Below are 17,558 nucleotides of genomic sequence, written 5' to 3' on the forward strand. Positions count from 1 at the left end.
GACTGCATAGGGGGTCTCCAGTTTCCAGAGAAAGGTTTGCCAGAGAACCTGGTGCAATGGCAAGCTCAGCGCCTCACGGGGTGGATGATAGAAACATAGAAACATAGAACATGACGGCAGAAAAGGGCTATAGCCCATCAAGTCTGCCCACTCTAATGACCCACCCCCCTGACTTTACTCCCTTAGAGATCCCACGTGAAAGTCCCATTTTCTCTTAAAATCTGACACGCTGCTGGCCTTAATCACCTGTAGAGGTAGACTGTTCCAATGATCGATCACCCTTTCTGTGAAGAAGTATTTCCTGGAATCACCTCGAAATTTCCCTCCCCTGATTTTCAGCGGATGCCCTCTGGTGGTCGAATGACCTATAGGACAGAAGATATCATCTTCCACCTCGATACGGCCCGTGACATATTTGAACGTCTCAATCATGTCCCCCCTCTCTCTTTGTTCCTCTAGTGAGTACAGCTGCAATTTATTTAGCCTTTCTTCATACGTGAGATCCCTGAGCCCCGAGACCATCCTGGTGGCCATTCGCTGAACCGACTCAATTCGCCGCACATCTTTCCGGTAGTGTGGCCTCCAAAATTGAACACAATACTCCAAATGAGGTCTCACCATGGATCTGTACAGTGGCATTATCACTTCCGGTCTCCTGCTGGCAAAACCCCTATGGATACAACCCATCATTTGCCTTGCCTTGGAGGAAGCCTTTTCCACTTGATTGGCAGCCTTCATGTCATCACTAATGATCACCCCTAAATCATGTTCCGCCGTGGTCCTAGTCAAGGTCTCACCATTTAGTGTGTAAGTTCTGCATGGATTTCCCTTACCCAGGTGCATTACTTTACACTTTTTAGCATTAAAGCATAGCTGCCAAGTCGATGACCACTGTTCCAGTAGTAGTAGGTCCTGCATCATACTGTCAGGCAAAATGCTTTTGCCTACTATGTTGCACAGTTTGGCATCGTCGGCAAACAAAGATACTTTTCCTCTAAGCCCCTGGGTCATATCACCTATGAATAAGTTGAATAGAATCGGGCCCAAGACCGAGCCCTGTGGTACTCCACTGGTCACGTCTGAAATTTTGGAGGGGGTACCATTAACTACTACCTTTTGAAGTCTACCGTGTAGCCAGTCCCTAACCCATGTAGTTAGTGTGTCCCCTAATCCCAGCGATTTCAGCTTGTTCAATAACCTGCGGTGTGGGACGCTATCAAAAACTTTGCTGAAATCCAAATATATCACGTCCAGAGACTCCCCGGCATCTAGTTGTCTAGTTACCCAGTCAAAGAAGCCAATCAGATTAGATTGGCAGGACCTGCCCTTGGTAAATCCGTGTTGGTGGGGATCACGTAGGTTTTCTTCGTCCAGGATTGTGTCAAGTTTCTGCTTGATCAGTGTTTCCATAAGCTTGCTCACTATGGATGTGAGACTCACTGGTCTGTAATTTGCCGTCTCTGTCCTGCAGCCTTTTTTGTGAAGTGGAATAACGTTGGCTGTTTTCCAGTCCAAGGGAACTCTTCCAGTACGTAGGGAAAGATTGAAGAGTACGGCTAACGGTTCTGCCAGGACTTGGCTCAACTCTCTGAGGACCCTGGGGTGTATGTTGTCTGGTCCCATGGCTTTGTTTACTTGGAGTCTTGAAAGTTCGCAGTAGACGCTGCTGGGCGTAAACTCGAAATCTTGAAACGGGTCTTTCTGGTTGTCTCTTGTCCGTAACTGCGGACCGGCTCCCGGCGCTTCACAGGTGAAGACTGAGCAGAAGTATTCGTTTAGTAGTTCTGCCTTGGCAGAATCAGATTCTGCATAGTTTCCGTCCGATTTCCTAAGGCGTTCTATCCCATCTTTGTTTCTTTTCCTGTCACTAATATACCTGAAGAAGGATTTATCCCCTTTTTTAATGTTCCGTGCTAGATCTTCTTCTGTTCGGAGTTTGGCCTCTCTGACTGCCTTTTTGACTGCTATAGATCTGACCAGATAGTCTTCTTTCGCCCGCTTTCCAAAATGTTTGTAGGCAATAAATGCTTCTTTTTTCTCTTTGATGAGGTTTGAAATTTCTGAGCTGAACCACTGGGGTCTTTTGTTTCTCCTGCGCTTGCTAACTGTTTTTATGTAGTGGTTTGTAGCTTCGTGTAAGGTGACTTTCAGAGTTGACCACATAGTCTCCACATTGTCAGTTTCTGCTTGGTTATACAGCTCCCGGTGGACATAATCTCCCATGAGGTCGAAGTCTGTGCCTCTAAAGTTGAGGACCCTCGTCGCTGTGTTTGATCTAGAGAATCCTTTCTTGAGGTTGAGCCATACCATGTTATGGTCGCTGGAGGCCAGCTTATCTCCTACTGAAACCTCCGAAACGCTGTCTCCGTTGGTGAGTACCAGGTCCAGTATTCCGTGGTCCCTGGTGGGCTCCAATACCATTTGTTTGAGTCGTGCACCCTTCATGGAGGTTAATATTCTTTTGCTGCCACAGGTAGTCGCGGAGAGTGTGTTCCAATCAGCATCGGGCATGTTGAAGTCACCTAGCAGAACTGTGTCCCCACGCAAAGTGATGTTCTCTATATCTTCGATCAGTTCTATATCTTTGTCTTCCTGTCAACACCCATTTCTGCCAGGTATTCCCGGGTAAAACGGGACTTGGACTGGAAGCCCAGTTTCAAGGCCCTACCCATGTCAGAGATGAAACGAGTAAAGGAGGAGTTTCGAGAAGAAGATTCATCCTCCTGAGGGGATCCCGATCGAGATCTGGGGGCAGCTGAGAAAGAGAGAGAAATTTCCCTCGAATAGTAAGCCGGGGCCTCAGAGTTCCACGAATGGGAGACCGAAGAGGCCTGACTAAGGCGCCTTGGGGGCATCGAGGAACGACCCCGTGCAAGATGGGCCGGGGAAGACCACAGGGTCCGAGGAAGCAGCTGGCGAAGCCTTGGAGAAGACAGGGTAAAGGAAAAATCCTCCACCAGCTTTGAAGAAGACCCCTTAGAGGCTGGTAGCTGCCTCGATGGGGAACACAAACTAGAGTCCAACTCAAGGACAAGCGTGTGCCTGGAAGGTTTCGCGGTCAGAGACCTGTCCCTAAGGGGCGGAGAAGACCGGGGCTTTTTAGGAGGGGCAAACCTCGACATAGTAGCGGGGGAAAAATGGCCCCCTGGCCTGGATCCCCGAAAAGTCACAGGTGACTCGGGGGATGAAGAATCGCTCAAGGGAACACGGCGAGTCTTGCGGGCATGGCCTCGAGATATGAGGGGACGCTCAGGCTGGTCAGACTGAGACTGGGTAGAGACCGAGGTCAGAGGCATCGAAGTCGGGACCAGTTGGCTCACCACCAAGGAAAGTTGCGTGGTAAGTATAGCCTTAAGCATGTCCTCGAACATAGGCACCAAGACCAAAGGTGGTTGGGTCTTAGATGCAGCAGTGCGCTCCTTCGGGGGCGACCTCGAGGAAGAGTATTCCCTATGTAAGGTGGCATGCTTAGAGTGATGTCTCGAAGAAGCCAACGAGGCGGCACTGACATGAGACTCTGAGGTAGGCTTCTTTGCCGGCACACCTGAGGAGGAAAGAGGAGACTTACCCGAGGCCGGAGTAGTAGTAGGGGCCGAGGTCGGAGCCTTCGAGGATGATGGGGACTTTTGAGGCCAAGGACTTCGAGGCCGAAGCCAAGCTCAAGGCCTGTCCCGCAGGATCCATGGGGCCAAAGAGTTGGAGAATCTTGGCCACCCTCCTACGAAGAGCCCATAGTTGCAAAGTCACACAACGGAGGCACGACTCAACACGGTGCTCTGCACCCAGGCACGCCACACACCAACAATGAGGGTCGGTGATGGAGATAACCCGGTTGCACTTAGTACAGTTTTTAAACCTGGAACGAGGCTGGGACATAAGAAAAAATACTGCTGTGGCCCTGCGAGGCCAGACGGCCAGAGTAGGACCGGGTAATCCGGTCAAAAATACACGAACTGAAAAAAAAAAAAAAACCCAAAAAAGAAAGGAAACACAGACGCGGGCACAGCGACTCAGATGAAACTAATCAAACAAGCCGCGGTGCAAGAGGTACAACGAGATCGCGCAAAGCAAGGGAGCTGTGCTTCTTGCTCCGTGGAAAACAGAAAACTGAGGACACGCCGAGGAGACGCATGCCCTACACCGGGCGGGAGGGGCACGCGCACATGCGCGGCCCATCACAAGCTTGAAGGTCTTCAAGCAAGTCTGCTTACGAAAACGTCCACTAGGGGGCTCCGTCGGTGACGTCACCCACATGTAGAGAATATGCTGCCTGCTTGTCCTGGGATAATTTACTATGTGGCTGAACACAAATAATGAAAAACTGTTATTTGGACATTGAGTTTTAACATAGTAATTAATAAAATCAGCAAAGTGAAATCATAGATCAAGTATTTATTTCAGTAGCATTTAGCACAGTAGCGCCCTGGATTATTTGAATTTAAATTGCTAATCGGCTGAATACAAATAACATATTTGGGGCTAAATCAAACTGACTATGAATATTTGGTACAGCCCTAGTTGATATATTAGTACACAAACATTCCATCATAGCCATCCAGCTATCCCAAAAATGGTACTCAGCACTACAGTCACACCAAGACGCGAACCATCCTAACCTGTGTGCCAGTTGCCTACAGGAATACACTCATATGTTCTGAAAGGAACTATAAGCTCATCCAGAAGTTGCAGTAATTGTGCTGGGAAAGAGGAACCCCAGGCAGCTGAGAATGAAGCTTCACTAGCAATGTAACTCAATGAGGACTAACTGAATTGGAAGCCCAAAAGGACCACATGGAAACAAAAGTCAAAAAATAGACCGTCCTCCACCCAACTTTCTGCTTTTACTGATATCTTGCCACTTCTCACTATATTCCCGGTTTTACAAAACAAATTATACAGGGTTCACTTACAACCACTTTTTCCCCAGACAGAGAAATAAAAATAATAACAAACTAATTAATATTATAGGCCAGGGGTGTCCAACCTTTTGGCTTCGCTGGGCCACATTGGCCGAAAAAAATGTTTCTGGAGCCACACAAACATGCAAACGCTGCAGCAAGACAGAGGAAGGAGCCGGCAAGACGGTAAATACCCAGGGGCAGCAGAGGAAAACACTGCATCGCCCTCGACCGGGGCCACACAAAATACTTCACTGGGCCACAGGTTGGACACTCCTGTTATAGGCCATAGCTCAGTGACCATCTTTGCTCTCTCATAAAATTTGGAAAGAAAATCAAAAGTTGTTGCATTTGTGGACAAACCATATGCCATGCAGGCAGGTGCTGTAGTACTCTACCCTTAACACTGTTGAAAAGATTATCCAGGTAAACGATACCGTTCAATAGCCAAAAAAGAAGAATATATTTACTGGATAGCTTATGAATAAAAGATTACAGTAGTAGCACTGCCATCATCAAGTTACTGACCCAAGAAAGCATCAGATACTTGTGCTGATGAAAGGACCCTGTGGATGGCCAAGTTCAGCATCTGATGAAGCACGTAGATTACCTGAATATAAAATTTGCACTACTGATAAGTATCAGCAAGTTGCTAAATCACACTACTATTCCTTCTACTACCCACTTAATGCAAATCTATCCCCCTCTCTTATAAAGCCGCGCTGGCGGCTGCTGCACTTCAAAAGCCACAAAGCCCTTTACATTTCTATGGGCTTCGGGCGCAGTGGTAGTCGCTAGCATGTCTTTGTAAAAAGGGGGGTATATTTTTAAATTTAAACTACTAAATATTTACAACAAGCATCTTTATACATGAACATATAAAAGGAAAATTCAGTAGCCAATATAACATTTTCCAAACGGATATGTATCTCCCAAAGAGGGGATCTGTGTTAAAAAAAACAAATACAAAATCTGCCAATTTGACTACCAGCTTACAAGATTTGAATTGGGCTCTTGGCAATTAGCCTCTACCTAAGATTTTATTGTGGTTGATATTTTCTATTGATGGAATCAAACAGATTACAGTGTTTAGCAATGTTCTTTTCTTACAGGAACCGGTTCCTCAGAGAATGATATTTCATGTTCTGAGTCTAGAAACCATCAACAAACCAAAGGGATTTGGAGGAGTTGGTTTTTGGTTGTTTTTTTTAAAATAAAAAAGATCCAAGAAAGTCACACAATACAGTCTGAAAACCATCAATGCAGGATAACATGAATAATTCATATCCATTTCCAAACTCATGCTAACGCATATACTGTATTACAGTCTAAGGGCCCAATCTAAACCTTAATACACCCTGTATATACAGATGTAAACAAGCAAGGCAAATCCAAATCTGCCTAGCCAACCTACTGGGTAAGGCTTTATTACTACGACATCTTTCATTTTTAAAAACCAGGTAGGCTGCAAGTCCCAGGTGCCAAGCTTAAAATCAGATCCCCAAGAAGTTTTTGCAAGGTGAGCAAGATCACATCATAAGCCAACAACAAACTGAAAGCAGTGGAATATAAAGATTAATCTTTAAAAGCACTAGTTACTTATACTAGTTACTTAAAATGTACCGATTTTTTTTGTTTATTCAATCAAATTACTAGTGTATATTTTCCTACAATAAACAGTATGCCCCGTTATTTTCAATCAGATTTTGTTAAGGAAGAACTGTAAAGAATTTAGACTGAAAACTAACCATAGTTAGTACAAAATGAAGTATGTTATTATAAAAATAACTTTTCATTCTTTTTTTCAATATATGAACTCAACTATTCCATGAGCAATAGGACAATGACAGTGCACAAAACTGAAGGCACTTTCTGAAAGAGCACTGCTAATGTTTAAAAATGTTACTAGGTATGCTCAATGCTGCAAAAAGAGTAATCAGCATTTGCTAACACTTTTTTAGCAGTGTTTTGACTGCTAGATTGCCACCCTGGAGCTTCTGAAGCTTCAGCAAATTGTGTCTTTTATATCCCACTGCAGCTGAAATGGAAGCTAAAGGCTGCCACTGAATTTTTTGTATTCTTTTATTTTAAAGTCACCACTGCTTCTCAGCTGTCATGTAGAATAATCATCTACTCCATAGTTCTTTTAGCTTTAGTAACAGAGCATCTGTTAAGCGTACTGTTAGCAATAGAAACTTGATCAAACCCATGCCAGCACCCCTGTTAATTGGATGTAAGCACTACTGTTTGTAAGTGATTGGCAATTCATTACAGCTGCTTACCTGGGCCATGTTTATCACCATCTGCTTTTTTAGACATGCTCTGATCTATGGATTAATACTTAGCATTAAAATTATAACAGCACACATTTCAAATTTGGCATGAAATAAAATATGTAAGTTAAATTCTTTGCCAAAGTGCAAATTCAACAGGTAGTTGGTACAAAATTTTCAAAGATCACATGAACACGTTTTTACTTTGAATATTGCCTATAGGTGCAAAGTAAGCAAGGACCTTTATGCCTGTTATCTTAAGTGTCTAAAGAAAATAACATGCACAGATCCGACAACGCAGTCTATGGGTGTTATTTTCCAATCCTACACCCACACCCAGGAATGCCTTTCCTCTAACTAGAAGCATGTGTGCTACGGAATTCTGAGAATACTTTTAGTCAGACTGAGTGAAGGCAATTTTTCAGGCAGTTAATTTACCTGGTAAATGACATTAAAAGTGCCCTGCAAATTCCATATTGAGCTGTAGAAAAATGCATACTAAATTTTAAAAAATATGAAATATCCTGCACTACAATGAAGAGAGAATTGCATATTGGAATATATTTCCAAATGGTGAAAGTGGGTTAATATACAACTACTACAATAATAATAATAATAATAATAAACTTTATTTTTCTATACCACCATAGTCAGACGACTTCTAGGCGGTTCACAATGTAAGAAGGCTGGACAATCAGCGAATTACAGAAAGCATGAAGAATAAATGTTATATGAGAAAAAGGAGATTAAATTAGGGTTAGCAGTGGGGAAATGACATAGTGAAAGAGGGTCGTCTGTTTAGTCAATAAATTTGTCGAATAGTGGTTTTAATTGATTTTCGGAATGATTTGTAGGTCTGTTTGGATTAATTTATGCTGTCTGTTCGCTTGGAACATGAAGGTTCTGTCCAGGAAGGATTTGTATCTGCAGCCTGTGATCTTTGGGTATGCAAAGATATTTTTGTTTCTGGTTGTTCATGTGGGGTTGTGCAGAATGAAGTGTGTTTGCAAGTAGGAAGGTGCTAGACCCCAGACTTGTTTGAAACAGATACATGCAAATTTGAACAGTATTCGTGCCACCACTGGTAGCCAGTGCAATTTTTTGTAGTAGGGGCTAATGTGGTCTGTTTGTCTCAGTCCGAAGATTAAGTGAACTGCAGTGTTCTGCACTAATTTCAATTTTTTTACTGTTTTTTGTGGGATACCCAGATAGACGATGTTACAGCAGGGCCGCCATCAGTGCAGTACCACCAGTCCTGTATTCAGGGGCCCGGAGCTGACAGGGGGCCCGGGCTCCCCCAGGATCCTAGGCCACAGTCTAGGGGGAGGGGCGGTCCGCCCCACGTGGACAGGAGAGAGCTGGACGGGGGACCCGCGGAATTCAATACATCTCGAGCGGCGAGGCTCGTCTTCTGTTCCTGCCTGTCCTGCCGCTCACATATAGCTGATCGCAAGTGTTCCCCGATGTCAGCGCTGATGTCGGAGGGAGGGCTTAAGCAAAGCCTGCTCTCCGACGTCAGCGCTGACGTCAGAGAATACTTCCGGTCGGCTATTTGTGCACGGCAGAGCAGGCAGGAAACAGAAGACAAGCCTCGCGGCTTGAGCTTCGTTTTGCTGAGAAAATTGCAAAGATGGGCTGGGAGGCAAACGCGGAACACAAAAGGGGGGAGGGAGTGCGTTTTGGACACAAGGCATGAACTTGGGAGAGAGGAAGGGAGGGAAAGAGATGCTGAGGTGGGGGAGGGAATGGGTTTTTGGACACAGAAGGCATGGACTTGGGAGAGAAGAAGGGAGGGAAAGAGATGCTGAGGTGGGGGAGGGAATGGGTTTTTGGACACAGAAGGCATGGACTTGGGAGAGAAGAAGGGAGGGAAAGAGATGCTGAGGTGGGGGAAAGAATGGGTTTTTGGACACAGAAGGTATGGACTTGGGAGAGAGGAAGGGAGGGAAAGAGATGCTGAGGTGGGGGAGGGAATGGGTTTTTGGACACAGAAGGCATGGACTTGGGAGAGAAGAAAGGAGGGAAAGAGATGCTGAGGTTGGGGAGGGAATGGGTTTTTGGACACAGAAGGCCTGGACTTGGGAGAGAAGAAGGGAGGGAAAGAGATGCTGAGGTGGGGGAGGGAATGCATTTTTGGACACAGAAGGCATGAACTTGGGAGAGAGGAAGGGAGGGAAAGAGATGGTTGTGTACACAGGGGAATAGAAGAAAGGAGAATTTTTGGTCATAGGGAGGGAGTGAAGTACAGATAGTGGCATACTAGGGTGGGGGGGCGGGCCGCCCTGCCCCTGGTTTACATCCCAAGGGGGTGCACAGCTGGCCACCCTCCAGTGTTCTCCCTAGGCCGGCAAACTGAGGCTCTTTAGCCACTTGAGTGCCACCGCCGCTATTGGGAACAGGCCGGCGCCAAGTTCTCCCTGCTTTTCCCTGTGGGGCCGGCCAACTCTCGCCACTCGCGTCAATTCTGACGTCGGAGAGGACGTTCTGGGCCAGCCAATCGCTGCCTGGCTGGCCTAGAACGTCCTCTCCGACGTTAGAATTGACGTCGGGTGGCGAGAGTTGGTCGGCCCCGCGGGGAAGAGAAGCAGGGCGAACTCGGCGCTGGCCTGTTCCCGATGGCGGCAGTGGCAGCCTATTCCCCAGTGGCGGTGGCAGCATTTTCCCAATGGTGGTGGCATAGGGGAGGGCAGGGAGAAAGAAAGAAAGGGGGGACAGGAAGCCAGAAAGAAAGAAAGGGGGCAGGGTGAAACAAAGAAAAATGGGGCACGGAAAGAGAGAGAGAGAGAAAGACAGACATACAGAACGAAAGAGGGTGTGGAGAGAGAAAGAAGGGGGCAGGGTGAGAGAGAGAAAAACAGACATACAGAAAGAAAGGGGGTATGGAGAGAGAGAAAAAGAAAGAAGGGGCAGGGTGAAACAATGAAAAGTTTGGGGAGGGAATGAGGTCTGGAGGAGAGGAAGCATACAGGAGGCTGAAAGAAGGGAAGAAATATTGGATGCACAGTCAGAAGAATAAAGTGCAACCAGAGACTGATGAAATTACCAAAGGTAGGAAAAAATGGTTTTATTTTCAATTTAGTGATCAAAATGTGTCTGCTTTGAGAATTTATATATGCTGTCTATATTTTGCACTATGGCTCCCTTTTACTAAACCGCAATAGCATTTTTTAGCGCAGGGAGCCTATGAGCATTGAGAGCAGCGTGGGGCATTCAGCGCAGCTCCCTGCGCTAAAAACCGCTATCGCGTTTTAGTAAAAAGGGAGGGGAATATTTGTCTATTTTTGTATAGTTGTTACTGAGGTGACATTGCATAAAGTCATCTGCCTTGACCTCTTTGAAAACCCACGGAATATAAATGATAATTAACATTTTCTCTGCGTACAGCGTGCTTTGTGTTTTTAAAATTTTATTGTTGGTAGATCATTTTGACTTGGCCACAAAGGTAAGGGGGAGGGAGGGAGGGGAACTGCTGAAAGACATCTAGTAATCCTTGAAGGCTTGACTGTGCAGGGAATTATTTTTGTAAAATCATGTTTTGTTATGTGACTGGCATTATTTAGACTTTAATTTCTATGAATGAATAGAATGAAAATGATATAAATTACTTGCTTGTTTTTATGTGTGTGTGCTGAAGGAAAGTGGAGAGAGAGTGGGCTGAGGATGCTGAAGGGAAATGGGGAAGAGAGAATGGGGAGAAGACGCTGATTTATAAATTGACAATTGTACAGAATATAGTTTCTTTTTCATATTCATCCATAGCTGCATGTTAATGATGGGCTCATATGCACTTATTTATCATCATAATATATACATCATCATTAACATGCAGCTGTGGATGTGTAAGGACAGGCTGAGGAGGATGGATGGGAAGGAAGGAAGGTGCACATATCAACATATGATACATTTTTAACATGCATGATGCAGCTATAGGCAAGCAGAGGAGGATGGAATCATACAGATGTGTATGTTCAGATATGCGCTCAGATGTGTAGTTTTTTCTGATATATTTATTAAGCTTACAGTATTTATAAAAACACATTTAATACTTGTTACAAAAAATATTGTGCAATTGTGATCTACTTCTGGCCTACAAAGGTCAAAAGAAATCCTTAACTGAGATTTTACATTCAAAAGTGAATTATAGCTACTATCACTATTATTTATTAGTTATTTATTATGCAGATGTTTGTTAGTTTGTATTAGTTCAGTATTAGACATATGTTAGTTTAGAATAGATAGGTATAGATTAGTTTAGGTTAGGTTAGGGCCCTGCTGAAAGAGTCTACCTTGACGTGGTTGCAGGCTTACAAATCTTTTGGTCAAAGAGTGCAGCGACAGAGAAAAGTATGTGTGTATTCGGCCCATGGAAGAAGGGGAGGTCGGAGGGGGGGAAGGGGTGTGTGGGGGGCCCAATAGGATTGCTCAGTAAGGGGCCCAGAAATTTCTGATGGCGGCTCTGTGTTGCAGTAGTCTAGGATGGTGCGACTGCACCAGTAACCTAAAGAATGCTGTGTCACAGTATTTTTTAATAGTCTTCAGCTTCCACAGCGTGTAAAAGCATTTTTTCACCAGTAAGTTTGTGTGGTCAGCCATGGTTAAGTGTGCATCTAGTGTGATACCTAGTATTTTTATGGTTTTGGATATTGGATATTCATGGTCATTTATTTTTAACAATGTTCTCATTATTTTGTCATTGGGGCTTGCCAAAAAGACTTTTGTTTTCTCTGTGTTTAGTTTCAGTTTGAAGCTGATGGTCCATTTTTCAATTTCTATCATTGTGTTTGAGAGGTTGTCTATAATTTCATTTGTGATGTCATTTAAGGGGATTAGGATGGATATGTCAACTGCGAATATATAGTGCTTTAAGTTTAGTTTTTGCAGTAGGTGACCTAAGGATGCGATATAGATGTTGAACAGTGTGGGTGACAGAGGGAAGCCTTGGGGCACGCCCGACGGGTTTTCCCATGGGTTGGAGTAGTTTCCATTGCTGGTTACTCGGTAGGATCTGTTTGTTAGGAATTCTTGGAACCATTTCTTTACCTTTCCCGAGATTCCCATTGCATCAAGGCACAGTAGCATGATTTCATGGTCCACTAGGTCGAACGCACTGCTGTGGTCTAGTTGCAGAATCAGTGCACTTTTGCCTTTGCTAAAAAGATCACAGAGGTGGTTTAGTATGGAAGCGCAGCCATCGTGGCGCAGCCATCTTTTGATCATGAGATGCGGTTCAGCGTCCCGTTTAAAGGTATGTCCCAGTGGCTTCTTTTTACATTTTTATATTTTCTGAAGCTGTGCATCTATCCAGTTTATTGATAAAAGTTTTACTGTATTCTGGTTTTAGTTTGATCGGATCGCTTTACACCCTGAGGCAGCAGATATGTGAAACGCTGGCCACCGTCGGTGTACCGATCAACTGAGAAGATAAGTGGACATTTCCTCTATCTTTTTGCACGAAACAGCCCTGCTTTAAGTTTACATATTGTGGGAGCAAGATTGGAGGTTTTTTGCCAGTGAGGTGTTCGCCCAACCACCTTGGACCGCCATTGTGGTGGTGGAAGGGTTCCAGTCTGAGGCTTTTTCCTCCATTCATTTGAAACTCCCTTTATTGAAACTGTAGCAGTACTGTTCACTTTTTTGCGACATCTATCATATTGTTTTTGTGAAAGTGTATATTCTAATATTAGTATGGAAGCTATGACAGTTTCTGTGTTGTATCCTTTCCTGAAACCTGATTAGTGTTTGCTAAGGATGTTAAATTTGTCTAGGTAGTTTACAAGTTGTAGGTTGACCAATCCTTCCTGTAGCTTTGTGAAAAGGGGAATGCTCACTATGGGTCTGTAATTGGTTGTCAGTGCTGTAGAGGTATTCTGATCTTTGGGGATAGGTGTAATCAGTATGTGTCCCATATCCTTGTTTAATGTTCCGTTTGTAAGGGCAGTTGTTAGCCAAGTGAATAGTTCCTTTTTGAAGTCTGGTGGGGCAACTGTCATGATTTTAGGGGGACATTCGTCGAGTAGGCAGTTTGATTTGGTATATTTATTGAATAAACTTAATTCAAAGTGGTCCCAGATCATGTCCCAGTGCATACAAAAATTCTGGAGGGGTTTTGTTTTTTGTTTTTATTTTGTTTTGGGGGTTTTTGAGACCAATAAATGAGATATGGAACCAATGAAAAAGAGACATTAATTTTAGACTGTTTTATAAGTTCCATTTTTATAAAATTGCATGAAAAAGGGTTCTTTATGATGTCTACTGTTTAATGTAGGACTTGACCTCACAGATTATATACTGTGATATTTTTAGTCTGTCTATATCTCTAAATATCTGGAGTACTCTGTCGTAGTAAAAGAGCCCCATAGGGCGACCCTAAGGTGTAATGTCAAAAGGGACAAGTTAAGTCTGGTCTGGTTTCATCCAGCTGCAAGCATGGAGATGTACGGTAGTCCTCTTAAAAGTGTGCTAATGCTTGCATCTCCCAGAAGCATATGAGCCTGGTTTTATAAAAAGGACAGCTATACAACAAATCCATAAAGGCATCTAGTTAAAGCTAGTTTTATAAAAACATAGGCTCCAAGATCCAGCCCCAACAGGCAGCAATTGAGAAGGCACTCATTTATGCCCGTTTCAAAGCTGGAATAAATGTGTGCATGTTCTGTACACATGTACATGTGTCATTTATAAAATAAAATACACAGGTACACTGTAATTCCACACCTGTTCTGACCAAACTACACCCACAGGAACACAAAGTGTGTGTTTAAGTAAGTGCCTCATTTTTCAGAAGGCATTTATAAAAGGCTTACATTTAAACATGGAAACCACCCACCCCACTCCCATAAAATCACTCTATACTGAGAACTCAACAGAAATCACAGCCCTACCTCTACAATGTATTCTAAAATGATGCCTTTTCCACACTTTGGACCAATATAAGTATTGTATTTTATGTGTTTTTACTGTAATCCACCTAATAATTTGCAATCAAATAATTAATTCTACAAGTATGAAGACATGGTCAAGGACAAAAGTAATATGGTTTCCCATATACAATGTATATTTTGCATGATCCTCTAACAAAATGTGACCTACTGATATGTATGTATGTGGTATATTAACTATACACAATGGGAGTTCATTCTGGCATACCTTTAGTAGGTCCTTTTCTAGTCTGCATAGCTTGTTGCTCCTCTGCAATATTCAGGCGACGAACCACATCCGCTAGAGCAGATTTAAGCAGCTGAATCTCATCTTCTTGCATCTGAACTCGCTGCTCCAAAGATGCAATGCGGTCCGTTACCTCCAGGCTGCTTGCAGCAGAAGCACTGTCATCTGGAAATAAATATTAACCCAAATAATTATACATTACAAAAATTGACCAATTTAACTCTGAATACAACCACCAAGTACAGCAGAATAAATATTTAAAAGTATTTAACCAGGTAGAAAGAATCCTACCTGGTTAAATCCTGTTAGCCGGCTCTGCCACTGTTATTTAAAGGTATACAACTGCATAGTGCCACAGAATATCAGCACAGACTACCACTTTGCTATGCAGTTATTGCTGGGGTGGTCTGGAAGCAGAGTCTGAGCAGAGCTGGGACTTACCCAGTGAGCAGCAATTTCAGTCTACTAAATGGGCAACTGCCTAGATAAAGTTAAGATATCAAAAAGACTGCTCTAACTTTATCTGGTAGAGATTGGAAATTTGCACAAATTCTGAAAAGATTATCTTTCCTATGGACACAAGTCCCAGTCTGGCTCCATTACTTTACATCTTAACTTCAATTGAAATATGTTCTCTGAATATGTCACATGAATAAGTAAAAATATCAGAGGTATAGAAAATGATTGACATTTTAGTATCCCACACCTTGGCATATGCCGAAAGAGTGGATGGTTTTTTGGTCTTCAATAGGATGGTAATGATCACTTCTGAATATCCTTTCTTGGCTAGTGCTGCATATTCAAGAGCCATGCCATAAGACTGAAACATCTTCTGGAGCAGTGTTTCTAGAGCAGTGGTTCTGGAGTACCCCCTTGCCAGTCAGGTTTTCAGGATATCCACAATTAATATGCATGGGAAAGATTGGTTTTGCATACATTGCCTCCATTGAATGCAAATCTTTCCCATGCATATTCATTGTGGATATCCTGAAAACCTGTCTGTCTGACAAGGGGTACTCCAGGACCAACTTGAGAAACACTGTTCTAGAGCAATTGGCCCCTGTGCAAGCAACTATGGATACACCTGGAGCCAGAGACATTTACCAACTAGTAGGCGTACTAGATCCACATACCAAGAATGCCTGGGCCAATCTGGGGCCATGAGGATCACTCTCTCTGGGTGAGATGCTATGCAATGGACCATCTAGCCTATCAGGGGCCATGGAGGAAACACACATAACAGTCCGGTCTACGGCCATGGTTTCACCAGGACATCCAGCCCTGCACTTCTAGTCTCCTATCTTCAGCTGAAAAACTGAGGCACTTTCTTGTGTGCAGTTGCCATCAGATTGAACATCAGATGCCCCCAACTTCTAACAATGTCCTGGAAAGCCCACAGGGCCAACGACCACTCTCCCAAGTCCAATGTATGTCTGCTAGGTAGTCCGCTTGAACATTGTTCACTCTGACTACATGTGCCGCCTTGATAGCCAGCAGGTGTCCTTCTGCCCAAGCAAACAGTAGTTTTTGCCTCTAGACAGAGCGATGTGCTTCTGGTGCCTCCCTGCCGGTTGACATAAGAGCATTCTCAGATAATGCCATAGCAGTGGCCTAACAGCTCTGCCTTGCAACACTGATTGTAGGTTTTGCAGAGCCGGGTGGACCAATCTCAGTTCTAGCCTGTTTATTGACTACTTCCATCGGGATGGTGTCCATTTTCCTTGTACCGGGTGGCCAATGCTGTGCGCCCCAGCCCCCCCACCTGAATAGGCTGGCATCCATTGTCAGTGTGACCCAGGAATTGATTTGAAGTGGAACCACTTTTGCTACAGACTGCGAGTGGAGCCACCAGCTCATGCTGTTGCAGGCTGCCTTCGTCCAGGGTAGAGGGACCTGTAGGGAGTCTCTCTGGGGAGACCAATGGAACAACAGCACTTCCTGAAATGGACGCCTTGCCCAGGGAACTACTTCTATGGCACCTTCCATTGAGCCCAGAACCTATAGATCACACATGTCAAACACAAGGCCCATAGGCTAAATCCGGCCTGCCTGGCCATTTTATGTGGCCTGTGGTGACTGTGCCACATCCAAGCACCTGACCGTGCAGCCCCAGTGGTGCTCCAAGAACCTCACAGCATTGTCTCAGTACCCATTTGCAGGCAGAAAGACCCAGTCCCAGTGCAAAAGCTAGGGCGCTCCATATAACTGCCTGACCGTTCTTGTTGTTATTTTCAGAACATGATTAATGTACAAGGATGGCGTGTGATATGGTGTTTCAGGGTGAGGAAGGATCTATACTTCTACAAAGACTAAGTATCTTAATAAAAAAATTGGCCCATAACTTAGCCTGTGTTTTAGATTTCAGCCCCTTAGGTGATCGAGTTTGACACCCCTGTTGTAGATGCAACAGCAGGTTCATAATTAGCTCTTAAAGCTTGTGTCTGCATGCCTCTGGTAGAAAATCTTGGCCTTCCACTATGTTGTCTAGGTGAGGATGAGTCCAAAGGAAAAAAAAGTGGACCAAGAGTCCCTGGATATCACAAGAGTTATCAAATGTAAAAGTTTATTTTGATCAAATGTAAAAAGAGTCTTCAAAGCAGACAAATGTATAAAATTTTACCACAATACCTTAATTGCTCCCAAAGATAACAATTAAAACCGGACCCTACATGGGCCGTGTTTCGACAGAACTTTGCCTTCTTTAGGAGTCCTTAAAATAAAGAAACATAAAAATAAAACATGAAAATGAAGTTAAAGATGTGGATGGAGTGCACAATGATAGCTTAGTGAATAAAATGTGAAATAATAGAACAAGCATGGAAACCTAAAAAACATTAATATGATGAATGATGTGAAAGGAGATAATGTGAATATCATGATTATTTTGTGAATGATGTCATAGACATCGGGACATTAATTTGATAGAAGTGAAGAAGTGAAAAACAAATGAATGGATGGGGGTGCTGGAAGATGGTGTGAATTTTTTTTTTTTTTAAATGACCAGGTAAATATAAATGTGAACGTGCATATGTGACATACTGAATGGTAGTGAAAAGATGTGCCAGAGCAATTAATCTTTAAAAATATTTCATAATAAGGGTTTTTAAAATATATCTAGACCAGACATGGGCAAACTATGGCCCGCGGGACATATCCGACCCATTTAGTATTTTAATCTGGCCTGCCGAATTACCTTAATGGCAATGTTTACTTTTCTTTCTAC

At 43.7% G+C, this 17,558-nt stretch overlaps 1 protein-coding gene across 2 annotated transcripts in view; it reads right to left on the bottom strand.

The window, feature by feature from the left end:
- Positions 1–17,558, bottom strand: part of EML1 (EMAP like 1) — a 202,633-nt gene that overhangs the window by 156,890 nt on the left and 28,185 nt on the right. The window contains exons 2-3 of one of the 2 annotated variants that reach the window (XM_033951732.1): positions 14,318–14,500; positions 7,181–7,225 (exon numbers count right to left, since the gene is read on the bottom strand). In XM_033951732.1, coding sequence (XP_033807623.1) covers positions 7,181–7,225; positions 14,318–14,500 — 228 coding nt within the window. The remainder of the gene's footprint in view (positions 1–7,180; positions 7,226–14,317; positions 14,501–17,558) is intronic. The other variant, XM_033951734.1, reaches the window with a different exon arrangement.

This window comes from Geotrypetes seraphini, chromosome 7 (assembly GCF_902459505.1).
Source record: "Geotrypetes seraphini chromosome 7, aGeoSer1.1, whole genome shotgun sequence".
NCBI classification, from domain to species: domain Eukaryota; kingdom Metazoa; phylum Chordata; class Amphibia; order Gymnophiona; family Dermophiidae; genus Geotrypetes; species Geotrypetes seraphini.